Source organism: Herpailurus yagouaroundi, unplaced genomic scaffold (assembly GCF_014898765.1).
Source record: "Herpailurus yagouaroundi ecotype Mexico unplaced genomic scaffold, PumYag 166, whole genome shotgun sequence".
NCBI lineage: Eukaryota > Metazoa > Chordata > Mammalia > Carnivora > Felidae > Herpailurus > Herpailurus yagouaroundi.
In genome coordinates, this window is record NW_024412407.1 from 3,274,854 (window position 1) to 3,291,539 (window position 16,686).

Genomic DNA, 16,686 nt, shown 5'->3' on the forward strand with positions numbered 1-16,686 from the left:
CCCAACCTGGGAGACTGGACTCAGGACGGGCACCCCTCCACTCCAGCCCCAGGCCTGGGTCTTTTACACATGAGGACTGTTACGTCTTGGTCTGTTAATCTTGATGCAAGTGAGGAGTTGGAGAAGCACAGCACCCTCCTTGAAGGTGATGTGGGGTGGGCCTGAGGGACATTGGTGACTGGGAGGAAGGGAGAATTGTCCTTGAAGGCCTGGGTACCGCGAGGCCCTGGCAGGGGAAGGTTGGTCCTCAGCCTCAAAGCCCATGCTCTAGAGACCACCTTCACCCCCCCACTTGGGCATGTTACAGGCACTCATCACCCCTAGGGAGGGTCCTTATTACACAGACAATCCTCTCCCTCTTCGCACAGGTAAGGACATTAGAGTTTGGGGTCCCCTAGGAACATAGAGCAAAACACTAAAGAAGTCAATGGGTTTCTTTCTTCCACAGGCAGGCAGGTTCCCGAGGCTCTACATGGCACCTCCCAAGGGCACGGTGACCTCCCAAGGACTCTTCTACCCCTGGAGGGCAATGAGCCAATTCTCCTTTGTCCCACCCCAGCCATAGCCAACCACAGTGTGGCCATCAGGGTGGAGATGTAAGGACCAGGTCGGGTGGCCACAGGGAGGGGAAAGGCTGCCTTTGTGGGACACCAGGAACGCTCCAATTTCCACAAAGCTGGTCTGAGAGGTCCTCTGGGGAGGAGGGCACTGTCTGTTGTGGGGAGCTCCATGGACACAGGCACCGGGAGGCTGTAGCAGGCTCTAGGCATAAGGCCAACTGGGGGGGCCGCAGGACATAGGGTCGGTCCTCTGTGATACAATCAGGGCACCCTTTCTGCGGTTCCCTAACAGGGCCTCTGATACAAAGGCACAGATTTTTCTGGGCTGAGACGTCAGATGGACGAGTCCCTTCTCTACTTCTTGCAGTGCCTTTCTCCTACATGGCACGTCCTTGCCCCCACTGTCCCGGGGTTGGGGGTGGTGGGAGGTGTTTTCCAAGCCCAGGACGCCAAGATGGGTCTCCGAGGATGGTGAGGTCCTTACCAGTCCAGGGGTGAGGGCCGACTCCCGGCAAGGTGGGGGCCCCATTTGGGGAGGGACTTGAGAACAGAGAAAAATCGAGGCAGACGGGTCCAAGCTGCCTCTGAGTGAAGACACAAAAGAGCGCCTTCCTAGGTTTTCGGGGGACAGTCCCTGCAGACTGAGACCCAGCGCAGCTCACGCACGTGCACGCCGGACGCGCAGAAGGCGGTCCAGCCTTGGGAAGGGCCCGCGGGTGCCTGCGCAGGGGCGGGGCGGGGCGGGGCGGGCGGCGGCCGCCCGGCAGCCCTTGGCCAGCAGAGGGCGATGTGGCGGACGCCTCGATCTGTCTGCTCAGGGGCAGAACTGAGATTTGGGCCGCGGGCGGGCGTGGGGGGAATGATCCTGCGCGAACTTGTGACTTGTGCGTGAAGGGCAAAGACCGGGCATGATACTCAGGGACTCGCTCCTTCCCTGTCCCTTCTGGTTCCCTCTGCGACGAGCCACTGCAGAGGAACCAGCTTAGCAAGACTCAGCAGGAGCTCGAGATTGGACCATGGTTTATTGAGGACCTACTGTGTGCTGAGCACGAGCTGAGTGCTCCCACAAGCAGGATCTCCAGGTAAGAGGCTGTAATTTGGGCCCTGGCACACCTTCCTGCACTCAGACGGAAGCACCGGGTGCTCTGCTCTCACCAAAGCCTCTTTCCATCCCTGACCACTGGCCGTAAGCCGGCCCCTGTCACTCCACTTCCCGCCTCAGACCTTCACCCCCTCAGGCATTTTCCAGCCTCTGGAGAGCTGCTGCCTTTGGAGTCCCAGGAGGAGCCTCTTTGCTCCCAAATCCAGCAGAGATAAAATCTGTCATGGGGAAGACTGACTCCTGGGCTGAGCGGGTTCCAGTAACCAGAAGACGCAAAACTGCCGGGAAGTAAACTGCCCTGTGATCATCTGAGAACCTAACAGGTCCCTCTCACTTTCTGTTTTCACCAGTTTCACTTCCTGGTTCTCCTTCGGGCCTTGCACAACTCAGGGAGCCAGGCCTGGGAAAATGCCACGGTGCACGCAAGCCGCCCCTGGGTGGGGGCAGGGGGGGGGGGTGCTGGGTCATTTGCAGCGGGAGGGAAGGAGGCTGTATTTTTGTCACCTCCTGTGGAGAATGGTGGGTCCTTCCCTGCCCCAAGGGCTGAGAGGCCAGGTCTTCTGAGCTTGGGACTGTTCTCATCCCTAGCCTGAGCCCTCCCACCCCACAAACCTGAGGCTCTACCTCCTCAGGTTTTGGGGTAACCAGCCCAGGCTTTGGGGTAACCTCTCCATCACATGGACATACACCCTTGACGTTGCCAAATGCTGAACATTCCACGTGTTTCTCCACAGCCATCAGGTGGTTCTTAGACACACACGGTCTGGGGTCTGGCCAAGACTGTGGGCCTGGGCCAGGGACCAGTGGAGAGCAGGAACCTGGGTGCTGGAGGCTTGCTGGCTGGAGCCAAATTTCTTCTGAGCCTCAGAGGCCCTGCAGGAAGCCGGCCCTCAGCCCTTCTCAGTCCTGGACAGAGAAGGCTAAGCCACAGCGGGGTGAGCGGCCGGCTTGCCTGCCCAAAGGCCCAGGGTTGTCTGGGCCCAAGGATGGCGGCTGGTTTGAGTTAAAGCAGGAACTGGAGCTTGCAGAATTAGTCTAGGAGGCCCTTCAGGCACTCCTGGCCTCAGATAAAGTTCTTTTCAAATCCCCATCTGGAGGCAAATTGCCAGGGGCTGGGGGGCAAAAGGAGCAGAAGGGACTGATGAACTGAGCTCTGACACCGGCTGAAATTTCAAAGAAACCTCAGAGGACATCAGGACTGTGGGACAGTGAAGGTCCTGGGACAGTGAAGGCCTCATTCTTGTCACGTAGAGCAATTACCTAGGACCAGAACCTGAGTCTCCTGACTCCCAGCTGAGTCTTTCCCCAGCTGCGCTGGGCTTCTGAAAGCCAAGCTTTCAGTTAGTCCGAAAGTCCTGGGCCTCACCCGTCTGACCTGCTACCTCTGCACTGTCCTCTGACCCCGCCACACCTGCAGCAGGACTCCCTGGGTGGAACGCCCTAATAAGGCAGCTAGGATGGAGGTGGGGGAGGGGCCCAGGATCCGGGCCCCAGCTCTCCCAGATGGTTGGCGGCTGGTGCTCAGCTGGTGGGGTCTTGTCCCGGAGACAGAGGCCCCAGGCCTCATAGAGCTGAGATAGAAACCCACACAGAGAAAATGACAGGCCCTGGGTGTCTGTCGGGCTTGTGCCAGAGGCTGAGACCTGGCAGGGCAGGATGTCTACTGAAGGCTGGTGACACAAGGCCCTGTGTCACCCGGGCAGGTCTGGTGGGGCAGTGGGGTTAACTGAGGGCAGGGGGTAAAGTGCAGGCCTAGGCTCTGGGCCCGGGGACTGGGATTCCCTGGCCTGGCCACCCTGGCTCTGGGGCCTCTTTTGCATCCTATCCTGGGGGTGGTAGGGGCTGTGCCCCAGGGCGTGAGGGTGGGGAGAGAGCCAGGCGTCAGGGAGCCTGCTTCTCTGCGCTGGGCCAGACGGCGGGGGGATCGGGTTTCAGCCCAGCTGTATTTTTGGCTGGATGAGCCGGCAGGCGGGCACAGCGGCCCAGAGAGGGGCACCCTCCTCCCCAGCACGCGTACTCACGCCACCTCTACCCAGACAGGGCACCCACCGTCTGCCACCCACCCCACACGCACTGCAGGTACAGGGGAGTCAGGCTTCAGGCCTGTGGCTAGCGAATCACTTTGGGCTTCTCGAGACCGTTGCTGAGTTTCTGTAGTGTCTTCTTGATCCGCAGAGCCGTGAGGCGGGCAGAAGGGTTGGGGTACCAGCACTCCCGCATCATCTGAGCCAGGCCTGAGAGGACCTGTGGGGGGAGGGGGGGCAGGGAGAGGCAGAGGGGAGGAATCAGAGACACAGATCAGGGAAGATGAAAAGGAGGTGGTGAAAAGGGGGCGGCGCCCAAATGGGGGGACATCAAGCGGTACAGAAAGGACCCGATGGGGGAGATAAGAGCATCGAGGAAGGGCAGAGGAAAGACAGAGTGGTAAGAAAGGGAACGGAGGGCAGGAGAGGAGAAAGACGAAAGATGGAAGGGGAAGACAGTGGAGTGACGAAGGGTGGAAGGTGGCAGGCGGGACAGAGAGAGAGCTGTAACTCAGCCCTTCGGGGGCACTCAGGCCCCCTTCGGTGAAGAGTGTCTGGGGAACACCTTACCCTCACCCACCCCCCACCTCCGCCAAGATCCGAGGAAGGGGAGACATGCAAGCCTCGGAGCCTCCACGTGCCCCGTGCGGCTGGACTCCAGGGCGGAGGGAGGGACTCCCTGGCAGGGCCCCGTGGATACTGGAGGAGGGTCCAGGAGGAGCCCGTCCCAGGAAGCTGAGTGGTCTGAGACTGAACGAGCAGCACCTCTGCCTCAGAACTCGAGCTGGTTCCCGACAGGGAGTGTATGTGATGTGTGTGTGCACAGCACTGCCTATGCGTGGCTTTTTATGGATACGCATGTTGTGCAGAAACACGTGTCTATGTACATGTATGTATATACATGCATATTCATTCCTTCAATAAACATTTGTTGGGCATTCTGAGCCAGGCACTGTGATAGATAGCTGGGATACAAGGCAGCGAAGGAGACATGTTCTTTGTCTTCACAGGGCCAACCGTCTGGCATATATGTGCATGCATATGTATCTGTGAGTATATGTTTATGTAGAAGCATGTGCATGCCTGTATGTGTTTACATACACATGTGCCTGTGTCTTATATATGTATGTGGAGTGTTTCGAGAAAAAAACGAAAACAAACAGCAACAACAAAAAAACTCCATAGCAAGAAACGTGGCAGAGAGACTCTGCCTTTTCAGGCAAAATGGAGGGTTCTGAAAATCCAACATTTCAGGGGTCCACAGGCCACGGATGTGGGAGGTCAGAGTACCCCCGGACAGACCCTGGAATCCACCCTCCAGAATCGATCCAGGTGAACAGACACCTGAGGCACAAGTTCCCGGGGCCAGAAGTCCTAGCCGTGAGCCACCGCCCCGTGCCATCCCAGCCCCCGGGGAGGCCTCACCGGGTCTGCGGTCAGCCGGTTGGGGATGGTGGGGGTCTGCTGATCAACACACACCACCTTCTTCATGTCCTCAAAGCTGGGATCATTGGGCACCACGTCATAGAAGGGTGGCCGGTAGTCCTCCACGATGCCTGAGGATGGGGGAGGGGGGTGGTGGGACAGTCACTGGGCACCCCAAGAAGGCCCCACGCCACCCTGAGGAGAGGCTTGCCCATCTTCTGTTCCACGGTCCGGAAAACCAGGTGTCTTGACCCATGCTACCCTGAGAGGGATGCTATGACATAATCGATACGTGCACCAATAATGATAATTACTGCTAATTTTGCACCCGCCATGTGCCAGGCATTGTGCTATAAACACTTCAATGCTTCCTTTTGTTAGCCTTCACGACAACCCAACGCGATGGGTATTATCGTTACCCCTATTTTACAGATAAAGAAACCGATGCTCAGAGGCGTTGAGCCCCAGGTGACACAGCTAGTAAGGGTAGAGTCAAGATTTAAACTCACCTTGGGGCACCTGGGTGGCTCACTCAGTTAAGTGTCTGACATCGGCTCGGGTCTCATGGTTTGTGAGTTCCAGCCCCCGAATCAGGCTTCACGCAGACAGTGTGGAGCCTGCTCGAGGCGGTCTCTTTATCCCTCTCGCTCTCTGCCCCTCCCCCGCTCATGTTTGCCCCCTCTCTCAAAATAAATACATAAACTATATAAAAGTATTTTAAAAAGAAAAAGACTTGAACTCATCTCATTGGATTGCCAGGCCAGACCTTGTTTCAGTCTTTCCGTGGCTGCCTCCTGCCCGGGGTCTGGGCACTGCTCCCAGGCCCCAACCATCACAGATGCCCGATAAAAACGTTTACTGGGCACGTTCCCTGTGCCAGGCCTGGTCCTAACTGCACTGCATTAAATCTTCACAACAACCCTCTGAGTAAGTCATGCTATTAGCTCCACTTTATGAACGATGTAATTGAGGCCAGAGAGGTTAAGACACTTGTCTGAGATCACACAGGTAGTGAGTGACCGAGCTAAGATTCAAGCCCAGGAAGTCTAACCAAAGCCTGTGCTCTTGACCTCCAAGCTATACTTAAGAGAGAGAAGCTGGCCTGCTGCGGGGTGCGGAGGGAGAAAGGGATCTTCACCCGGCTCCAAGTAACACCCACCCACTCTGAGACACGGCACAGGCCTCGCTGACCCCTTAGCAGGCAGTACTACCTCTCCTCACTGTCCCTGAGGAGAAGCCTTCTGAAAATGATGCCTGTGGAGCTGCAGACAGCGCAGGCAAAAGAGGCCAGACCTAGACAAGGCGCCCCGAGCCCCCCTGCTTCCCAGCCTGAGCCTGGGGGCCGTGGCCACACAGCCGCAACCTCAGGAGGGCCCGCGCCAGCTGTTCTCCCCGTGGCGGGCTTCCAGGCCGGCCCCTGCGCCTCTCGAGCCCTAATCAGTGCTGCGCAGAGGCCTGAGCGTGTCTAATGGGCCTTTAATCAGTGCCGGGGCTGACACCAGATTACAGTGTTTATAATGCGCCACGAATCTGTGTGGGGCTGACAGAGCTTCCCTCCGCCCCAGGAGCCTGCGGTCAGCCTCCCTTGCGGCCCTGGCCGGTCCAGCCTTCTCGTCCTGCCTGCAGACTGGCCCAGGGGGTCTCGGCTCCTTCCAGGTGCCCCCTTCCCCAACCCTAGTGTTCAGAGCCTACTCTGGGAGCGTACGTCTGAAGGGGCAGGAATCTGAGCCCCTCCAGAGTCTCCCAGAGGGACTGGCTCCACTCTGGCCTCTCTCTACCAGTCAGCGCTGAGGGTAAAAGAAGGCTGGCATGGGGCTGGCTCCTAGCGGATGCTCAGGCAATGAGAATGTCCCTGTCCCCAAGGAACGGAGCTCCAGTTATATCCTGAGGTTGGCCCCAACCTGTCAGGACCTCCGGCAATCCCTCCCCACAGACAGCCTCCACAAAGACTGACAAGCCTCCCCACCTGGTCCAGGGCTGCAGGGCACCAGCCACAGGTCTGCCCCAGCAAGGCTGAAGTCCCTCCAACTGTTCCTAGCCCCTCCAAAGGCGCCCATGTGTAATAATGAGGCAGCGATAAGCAGGCAGTGCAGACACTACTATATCCTGCATTTTTATAGCAAAGAAACCAAGGACCAAAGAGGTTTAAGTAGCCCAGTGATAAAGAGCACTAGCCCCAGAGTCATATTGGCCTGGTTTCAGAACCCAATACTGCCTCTAGCCAGCTGAGATTCTGTACCTCAGTACCCTCATCTGTGAAATGGGGATGATACCATGTCAGGTATTCGTTATTACAATAAATTGCTGCTAATATTTACTGAGCCCCAGAATACCTCCAGATACTGTCCTAAGATTATCTCAATTAGAAACTATTAAAAAAATTGTTTTAATGTTTACTTATTTAGAGAGAGAAAGAGTACGTGAGCAGGGGGAGGGGCAGAGAGAGAGACTCCCAAGCAGGGCACAGAGCCCGACTCGGGGCTTGAACTCATGAACCGTGAGATCATGACCTGAGCCGAAAACAAAAGTCGGGCGCCTAACCGACTGAGCCACCCGGGTGCCAATACTAGAAACTATTTTTATTCTCATCTCCAAATGAAATGGAGGCACAGAGAGGTTAAGTAACCTGCCCATGGTCATAATCAGGAACTGAACCCAGGCAGTCTGATTCCCAGCCCATGCCCTTAACCGCTAAGTGATACCACCTCCTGCCAACACACGATGATTAAAGAACATCATCCGTGCATATAGCAAGGCACATGGCACATATTTAAGCTCAATAAAAGTTAGCTGCTATCACTTATCCAAGATTTCACAGCCAGACTCATAGATTTGCAGAGCCACACCTTAAACGGTCACTCAACTCGACCCTCATGCCACGGGCACCAGCCATGGCAGGAAGCCCCTGTCTCCTGCCTGTCTGCTTGTCTATCCACCTGCCCCATCCCTCTTTCTCCACCCTGTGCGGGGTGGGCCCTCACCATTGACAATGGTCCGACGGGCGATCTCCCACAGCACCAGGCCAAAGGCCCAGATGTCTGTCCACTTGTAGGACTCGAAGCAGTCGGTGCGGATCTGCTCTTCCAGCACCTCGGGGGCCATGTACCGCTTGGTGCCCACTCGTGGGTTGTTTCCAATGTCCAGGTAATCACTACCCTGGGAGTGCATCACAGCCAGGCCTGTGGGTACCAGGCCTGTCACTCCTGCCGCTCGCCCAAGCCCCCAGAGTAGCCCCGGAGGCTGGGGTGCAGGGGGCAAGGTGGGGATGGGGAGAGATGGTGAGACATAGAGTAGCAGGCGAATGGAGACCTGCCCTGCGGCGGGCTGGGAGACAGCAGCCACCGGGAGAACCACCTGCCCCGGTTAGATTCTGCTCGTGTAGCTCTCCTAGGTGCCCAAGGACCCGGAGAGACGTGAGTAGGCAAGGCAGGTGCAATTATGCCCATTTCACAGAGCAGAACCCCAAGGCCCGGTGAGGGGAGCCATGCAGTCAGTGAAGCCAGGATGAGAACCCAGGTTCTTGGAGCCCTGCCCCTTTCTCCCAACTGCTGGAGCCAGAGCGGTATGCCGGAAAGAGTCTGGGCTTGCAAAGCGTCAAGGCAGCTTGTGGGGCTCTCGCAGAGGTGAAATGAGACAACACACATGCCTGGAGGGATTAAAGCGCCCATCAGTAGTTGAGTCGTCGCCACACTCAGGAACAGGCAAAGGCAGAGAACCTAGTGAGGGGGAGAGTGCTCGAACCCCGCGCCCCGCGAAGGGCCCGCCCTACCCGGGCGGCTCACCCAGGTCGGCGATGCAGCACTGGAGGTTGCTCTTGACCAACACGTTGCGGCTTTTGAGGTCCCGGTGGGCGATGGCCGGTTTGCCCTGCGTGCCGAAGATCTCCACGTGCAAGTGTGCCAGGCCGCAGGCGGCCGATACAGCCAGCCTCAGGGCCAGCTGGGGCTCCAGCGTCTGCCTCTGCAGAAAGTCATAGAGTGACCCATGCTCGTGGTAGTGCGTGATGAGCCACAGCTGCGTGCTCGAATTGCGGGAAGTCATGTCCGAGGCGATAAAGCCTGTGGGCAGAGGGTCGGGTGGCTCAGGCAAGGGGCTAGGGATAAGGGAGGCCGGACTGATCGGGTCAGGGCAAAGCTGGGGCTGGGGCTCGGGTGGAGGCAGGTCTGGCTTAGGTCAGAGAGGAAGCTGGGGTCAGCGGTTGAAGCTGAGGGCTGACGGGAGTCCTTCAGGACTAGGTCGGTTGTCCCGAGGCCCGGGGACTCCATCCTGGAGTCGGTGGGGGGGGGGGGGCACTGAGAACCCCGGCCTGGCTTAGCATTCCCCGCTTGCCTAGAATGTTGTCGTGTCTGAGCAGCACCGTGTTGTAGATCTCCGTCTCCCGGAACCAGGACTGTTCATCCCTTGAAGAGAAGATCTTGATGGCCACGCTCTCACCATGCCACAGGCCGCGCCACACCTCGCCGTAGCGGCCCTTTCCTGATCCGATGGCCAGAGGGGTGGGAGAGGGTCACATACTGGGCACACACAGCCCCTGGGCATGGGAATCCCCAGAAGAGCCCCCATCTTCATTCTGCACTGACCCCAATTGCAGAACCTCTAATGTTTATGTTTAACTTAATCCGGGCCCACCCTCGTTAGCCTTGTTCCTGCCAACACCTACAGAAGGATCTAGCCCTGACCCATCTCCAAGCCACTCCCTGCCCAGCAGAATTCCCATTTGGACCCAGGCCTGGTCCAGACTCAGAGGCCAAGAGCTTGCTCACTCCTGTGCGCTCATGGGAGCCCTCGGTCCGATCGCCCAGGCTCACCTACACACTCCACCAGGGCCACCTGCCGCGCCACTGTCCTCTGCACCAGGAAGGGCAGTCCTGAGCCACTGCCCGTGGTGCAGTCACTGTCCAGGAGATCCTGGGGGTACAGAGAGGCCACTGAGAGGCTGCCCCCACCTGGCCCAGCCCATTTCTTCCTCCTTAAGCTGGGCCCCCGCTGCTGTGTCCCTACAGGCTCCTCCCTTGCCCAGCGGCATCTCCCCCCCACCCCCCACCCCGACTCAGATCTCTGGGTGTCTGTGACTGAGTCTTTCTCAGCTCCTGTCTGGCTCCTATCTGATTCTCTGGCTCCCGTCTACCCAACCCCCACCCCCGAGGACCCAGGCACCCCCAGGCTTGTACCCCCAGCATGCTGTCCCCCTGCTCCGACGCCTTCAGGATGAGGCTGGACTCGCCCAGATCGCTGTGCAGACCCCTCTGCTTCTCCCGCCTCCGCCGCCGGACATGCCACAGGCCCAGGGCAGCCAGGGCCACCAGGACCAATAAGGCCAGCACAGGGCCCAGGATCAGAGGCAGCTGGCCGTCTACTTTCGGCTGTTCTGGAGGAGTCTGGGTGTCTGGTGGAGGGGGCGGGGAGGACACTGAGGCCCAGCTTCCACCAAGCCAGATTCCCCCCCATTTGGCCACTCTGCCAGGTATATCCCAGGGTCCTTCCTCCCCCGCCCTCCTGGCCAGAGCAGGAGCTGGAGGCAGGGCAGGGAGGACAGGGACTAAGAAGACAGGGAAGGGTTGCTGGGGTGGCCACACGTACCATCCAGTGCCAGAGACACGTTTTGGTTGCACAGGGGGCTGTAGCAGCAGTAGTGGTTGACGAACTCGGTGGGACGCCCCTTGCATAGCTCCTCGTGCAGGCTCCCACAGCCCCGATGCTCCTGGGGTTGTCCGCCCTCCTCCCGTACCAGCACTACTATGCACCAGGCCCCCTGGCAGGTGGACCCCCTGCAGGTTGGACCCTCACACGTGCAGGTCACCAGCGGGCCCCGGGAGGGCTTCACAGGGTCTCCTGTGAGACACAGCGGAGGCTCAGCCACTCTGGGCCCAACTCCTAGGCAGAGACTAACAGCCATGCCTGTCCCACTGCCCCTCCCTTCTGACCTCTCAAACACACCCACTGAGACCTTGGTCCTCCAGTCCCATCCTTAGATTATCCTCCCCTCCAGAACCTGACCCCCCCAGACACTAGGAGAACCAGGCTTCTGTCCCCTCCCTGATCCTAAGACCTTCCCTCCCAGTTCTAGGCCCAGCCCTGGCCCCCGGCCCCAACCCTGAGGGGTCTCCCAGGTGCCCCCTGCCAATGTCCTCACCCTCTGCACCCCCAGGTGGAGGTTCCCACCGTGGAGGCTGGTAGAGCACCAACCTGTGGGTTTGGATCAGGAGGACAGCAAAGAAGGGTTGGGGTAGCTGGGCATTTAGTCTAACTGAGCCTGCCTCTCACTCTCCAGCCAAGCTCCTAGGTGCCCCCCTCTCCCCAGCTCCTCAAATTCAGCCCCAGCAAGAGCAAGAGCAAGGTCCTTTCTCTATCCAGGACCCTGTCCCCTACCTGCTTCCCTAAGTACTTACCCTGGGTCAAGCCCAAGGCCATCAGTAGCATCAGAAAGCCTCTCCTGAGGGAGTCCAAGGTCATGGTCCCTGGAGAAGAGAGGGGGTACAGCAACATCTGTGAAATGTGATCCCTTTGGTGTTCTCAGCCGCTAACTGTGGGTCCCTCCCACCTAGAGGAAATCACTGGGAGTTTTGGGGGGGGGCACAGGGAGGCCTCCTCCCTACTCCCTGTGTCTGGCTTTGGGGCGGGGCCTGCAGGGGAAGTCCTGGTTCACTTCCCCATGGAAACCATCCTGTTAGGGGTAAAGGGTAGAGAGCCATATTTAAGTGACAGAGAGCTTGGGGGACTCCTAGCTATTTACCCCTACTCCTGAGTTCAGATGGGAGGGCACAGAGGGCACAGGGCCAGGGTGGAAGGAGAGTGTTTTTAGCAGTACCCCCCACTCCTGTCCTCTGCCTCTTACCCACCCCTTTCCTGGTGCCGCCATCCCCCTAGCCCTGGCTGCCTCAAACATAAACAGGCTCCTGTCTTCACTTCCTGCCATTCAGGGTCCCGCCAAACTGGGAACAGGAATCAAGATTGTTTAGATTGGGGTCTGGATAGAACAGGCAGGAGTCACGCACAGCAGGGAAGGAGCTCAGGGCTATTCTCAGGGCAGGCTGGGGTGGCTACAAGGTCTGGAGGAGCCACACGGGGCTGGGACACCCCGTGACAGAATTCTAGGGGGATGCCTTGTGAACCACAAAACCCAGCTCCTTATTTTAGAGAAGATGGAGATTAGGCCTCAGACAGGGCAGGAGACTTGTCCAAGGTCAGACAGGACTCAGTGGCAGCACCAGGAGTGCGACCCAAGTGCCCAGACTCCCAGTCCAGTGCTTTCCCCACTCTGTCTCCCAATTCAGGTGGCAGCCGAGGTCTGAGCCCTCAGGGCGGTAACAACCATACAAACTTGGACAGCGCTGGCTCAGGCCAGGTATGAGGAAACCTCTCTACAATTTCACCAGAGCAGAAGATGCCCTCTCTGAGCCATTCCCTGGCCGCCTTCCTCCTCTCTCCTTGCTGTCCTGGGAAAGGGTGGGGGTAGGGCCATTGATGTGGGAGGGGAAGTGAAACATACTTAGACACTGAATGTTTGACCTTCCACGGCCAGTTAAGGTTGAACTTTTCCAGAAGTTTGGTAGAGAATGTTAAGGAAGTAATTCTGATTGGGGCGCCTGGGTGGCTCAGTCAGTTAAGTGTCCGACTTCAGCTCAGGTCATGATCTCGCGGTCCATGAGTTCAAGCCCCTCACTGGGCTCTGTGCTGACAGCTCGGAGCCTGGAGCCTGCTTCCGATTCTGTGTCTCCCTCTCTCTCTCTCTGCCCCTCCCCCGCTCACACTCTGTTTCTCTCACGCGCAAAAATGAATAAATGTTAAAAATATTAAAAAAAAAAAAAAGGAAGTAATTCTGATCTATGATAGTCCCCAACTCAGGTCCCAAACCACCTTGTGCTTCAGAAGCCACCCCCTTCTTCATTTCTCAAAGGCTTAGAACTAGAAGAGAAGGATGGATGCTGCAGCAAGAAGGACTGAAGTCAGACAGCAAGAAGGACTTCCTGAGTGGTGGAGAGTGTGCAGGTGTGTGCCTGGGGATCCAGTCCCCAGGAGCAGCTACCACCAGGCTGGGGCGGGCGGGAGGGGGGGGGAGCTGGGGCGGAGGGGGTCTTTTGGCATAACACAGTGAGGCTGGTAGGGCTGGATGTATGGCCACATGGGCTTCCGAAGGGCCATAGTCTAAGAATGGTACCAAATGAAGATCCATGGTACTGAGGCTCCCAGGGCAGGATGGCTGGGGACCGGGGCGGGGGGGAGGGGGGGTTCATGGGCCTCTCTGGCTGGTGGCAGCTCTAGCCTTCCTGCCTGGGCTTCCTCTGCCCCAGAGGCCCAGGGCTGGGGGAGGAAACGGAGCCCTGGGCTGCTGCAGCTGTGTCCCCAGCCTCTGCCTGACCTCCCGTCTCTTGCCCCTCCCGGCAGGCAGTGAGGACTCTGGCAAGCACTCGGCAGGGGGACCGGTGGCTGGAGAAGGACCCCCAGACAAGCTGAATTTGCCCACTGGGGCAGGGGTGGGAAGCCATCTGTGGAAGCCTTTGCTTGCCCAAAAAGCAGCTAAGGACAAGGTACGGGGCAGGAAGGAAAGGGTGGATAGCGATCAGGATAAAATCTCCTCTCCCGAAGCTTCCACTTCTCTGACAGTGCCCCACGGTACCCTCTTACCTACTTGATTATGCATCAGGACCCCCTGGAAGTGCACATTCTTTGGTCACACCCACACTCCAAATTCTGATTCAGTCCATCCCGGGACCAGCAAGAAACTTGCATTGTAAAACATCTCCAGGTAATTCTGACCCGTTTGCATGGGCCTACCCCTTGAGAAATGTGTCCTACACAGTGCTAAACCTGCTGTATGTGTTTTCATTTCTCTGTGCAGGGAGGGCCCTGCTGGGTGAGTGGGAGCAGGGTGCAGAGGACAGAGACTCTCAGTCCCACCAGGCACTCCCCCCCCCACCAACTAGAGAAGGGACAGACTACTGAAACCTCAAAGCCAGGGACTTGGAGACGCTGCAGAGGGAGGGTGGAGTGAGGGCTTTGTTCTCAAGCCTCCCAGGCTCAACAATGGTACAGGGAGGGCCTGACAACATTTGCAGACTCCGCTTCTGGTCTTATCCTGGGAATGCAGTGGAGTAAAATTGTGACTCTCTAGCTTTGGTTTTGTTTTTTGTTTCTTTAACGCCTCCTTTTAATTTTTTCTTTTCTTTTATGTTACAGACAGAGCACAAGCAGGGCAGAGGGGCAGAGGGAGAAAAAGACTCTTCAGCAGGCTCCACACTCAGCGTGGAGCGGGACACGGGGCTCGATTCCACAACCCTGGGAGCACAGCCTGAGCCGAAATCAAGAGTTGGACGCTCAACTGAATGAGCCACCCTGTGACTCTCTAGCTTTAAACTGGGCCCGGCACAAAGCTAAGTACAGAGAGTGCTGAGTCCTGCCAGTCCAAACTCAGAGTGACCCTGATTGCCCAGAGACCTGACTCTAGCACAGACAGACTCCTGGGGACTCGTAGTATCCCTTCACTTCTTTTTTTTTTATTTTTTTATTTTTGAGAGAGAGAGAGAGAGAGCACAAAGGGAGGAGGGACAGAAAGAGAGGGAGACACAGGATCTGAAGTAGACTCCACGCTCTGAGCTGTCAGCACAGAGCCCGACATGGGGCTTGAACTCACGAACCATGAGATCGTGACCCCAGCCGAAGTCCGATGCCCAACCCACTAGGCCACCCAGGCGCCCCTCCCTTCACTTCGAAGCAAAACTTCCTGAAAGATCTCCTGCTGACAGAAGCATCACTGTTGTTGGCCAGAAATCACAAATGCCAAACTAACTTCAAACATTAACTGCCCACTGTGAAATCTTTAATAATAAGAACTAATCTTCTCTGAGCGCTGCTAAGTACTCAACTTTGACGGTTAATCTAATTTAACCCTCACAATGATCCAGTGGGGAAACTGAGGTTCAGGGATGGATGTTAAGTTTCTTGCTCATCATCACCACGGGTATCCCGATCATCTTGAGGACAGGAACATATTGCACGCTGCTGTTGTTACCACGGGGTGCCCGATGAGGGTTTGTTTAGACGGGAAGACAGAAATCATCTGCTTGCTGCAGGCTTAGTCTTAAGTTGGAGAACCAGAGAAGGGGTGTGCTCAGAAGGTGGTTATCGATCTGTTTCTCAGCGGCAGGACTGGCTCCGCGCAGCGACAATTGTAACAGGGCTGGAAGAGCCTCACTCTGCAAATCAACAGGTCTTACCCACACAGCAGAGGGCTGAGCTACTCATACCAGGCTGCCCCTTACCGTACACAAAACACTTTCATCTGCATCATTTCACTGGCCCTTCACCGCAGCGTGATGTAGCATCACGCCTGGATTTTAGGGTCTCAGACAGAAAGCACAGGCAGCACAGTACAGCACCAGGGTCAGGATCAGGCAGACCTGGGTTCAAACCCTGCCTCTCCCACTTAGAACTACGAAGTTTGGGGCAAGTTACTTAAACCTTCTGAGGCTTAGGCTTCCCTACAAAAAATGAAAATAACAAGTGTTCATTTCATAGGTATCATGTAGTAGAATTATTCAGCCGAGTACTAAGTGGCACACAGTGAGCATTTAACAAATGTTAACCAAAAACCCAACAGCACCATTTACACCATCCACGGAGCTTTGGACAAGCGACTCAGGTCTGAACCTCTTTAGTTTTCAGTAGGATGGGCGTAATAAACCTCTTCTGCTAAACTGTGGCCAGGATTCCATGAGAAAAATATAGCTAAGCGTACATCTAAGAGCACTCAAATAAATGGTATCTATTTTTGACAACCCCATGAGATGAGAGGACAGGCACTAGGACAAATGGGACAGTGAGGGATCAGGGAGGACAGACCCCGACTCAGCCAGAAGCTGCCACTAATAGAGAAGGTGAGTGCTATAGTCCACTATGCCCCTGTCCTTCAAGAAGAAATTGGGGGGGGGGGGCAGCCCAGAGATGCGCTTAACAGCACTGGCCTCCAGGGCAGACTGGAAGTCTGGGGTCCCAGCCTACAGGGAGAAAGGGAAACCCTCTGGCCTGGATCTCCAGGGAAGGCCATGGCATGGGGATTATCTGACCCTACAGGGTTGGAGGTGAGGTCTGCAGGATGGAATTATCCTTAAGCAAGAACCACAAAGGCTAGCCTGGGAAAGGTGGGCTTCAAGGGGAGGCTCAACACGGTTGCAAGTAGACACTCCCTCCCAGGTCAAGGCAGCTGCCTGGAGGGACACGCGACCCCTTCCCTGTGAAGCAGAGCAGGAATCCTTCTGCCCCTTTTACAGATGAGGAGAGGAGACAAGAGAAGTGACTGGCCCAGGGGCCAGAAGTTTTCTGATTCCCAGCCCAGGTTTGGCCCGGCCCGCTCCAGGGTCGTGGGCAGATGTGCGGGGAAGGCCAGGGGCAGCCTGCCCTGGTGGGGAGCTGGGACTGACCCTACGGCGACCTCTGTGAGGCGTCCTCTGGGATCCGCCCCGAGAAGGGCGCGTTCGGGCTCGGGGTCGGGCCGCCCGCGGACCTGGACTCACCTCTGGACCCGCCCTGCGGGCGGCGGGCCGGGCGCCTCCCCTCCCGGCGGCGGCCGCGGTGGCAC

At 57.3% G+C, this 16,686-nt stretch overlaps 1 protein-coding gene across 2 annotated transcripts; it reads right to left on the bottom strand.

The window, feature by feature from the left end:
• Nucleotides 1-1,563: 1,563 nt before the first annotated feature.
• On the bottom strand, nt 1,564-16,680 carry ACVRL1 (activin A receptor like type 1). 2 transcript variants are annotated; one of them, XM_040488069.1, is made up of 10 exons: nt 16,622-16,680; nt 11,501-11,569; nt 10,692-10,943; nt 10,283-10,497; nt 9,920-10,019; nt 9,441-9,587; nt 8,894-9,169; nt 8,093-8,290; nt 5,112-5,242; nt 1,564-3,906 (listed from the first exon to the last, which is right to left on the bottom strand). In XM_040488069.1, the coding sequence occupies exons 2-10, from the start codon at nt 11,562-11,564 to the stop codon at nt 3,772-3,774; spliced, it is 1,518 nt and encodes a 505-aa protein (XP_040344003.1). In that variant the 5' UTR covers nt 11,565-11,569; nt 16,622-16,680; the 3' UTR covers nt 1,564-3,771. The 2 variants fall into 2 exon arrangements, with proteins under 2 accessions (XP_040344003.1, XP_040344004.1); XM_040488070.1 differs by lacking the exons at nt 1,564-3,906; nt 5,112-5,242; nt 8,093-8,290 and adding an exon at nt 8,297-8,757.
• Nucleotides 16,681-16,686: the final 6 nt, after the last annotated feature.

Coding starts and splice junctions, on each gene's coding strand:
- ACVRL1 (XM_040488069.1), bottom strand. CDS start 11,564: ATGACCTTGGACTCCCTCAGGAGAGGCTTTCTGATGCTACTGATGGCC. Junction 9,588..9,919: donor GGCCCTGGTGGAGTGTGTAG/GTGAGCCTGGGC, acceptor CCATCGGATCAG/GAAAGGGCCGCTACGGCGAG. Junction 5,243..8,092: donor CCGTCGGACCATTGTCAATG/GTGAGGGCCCAC, acceptor CCCCATCCTCAG/GCATCGTGGAGGACTACCGG.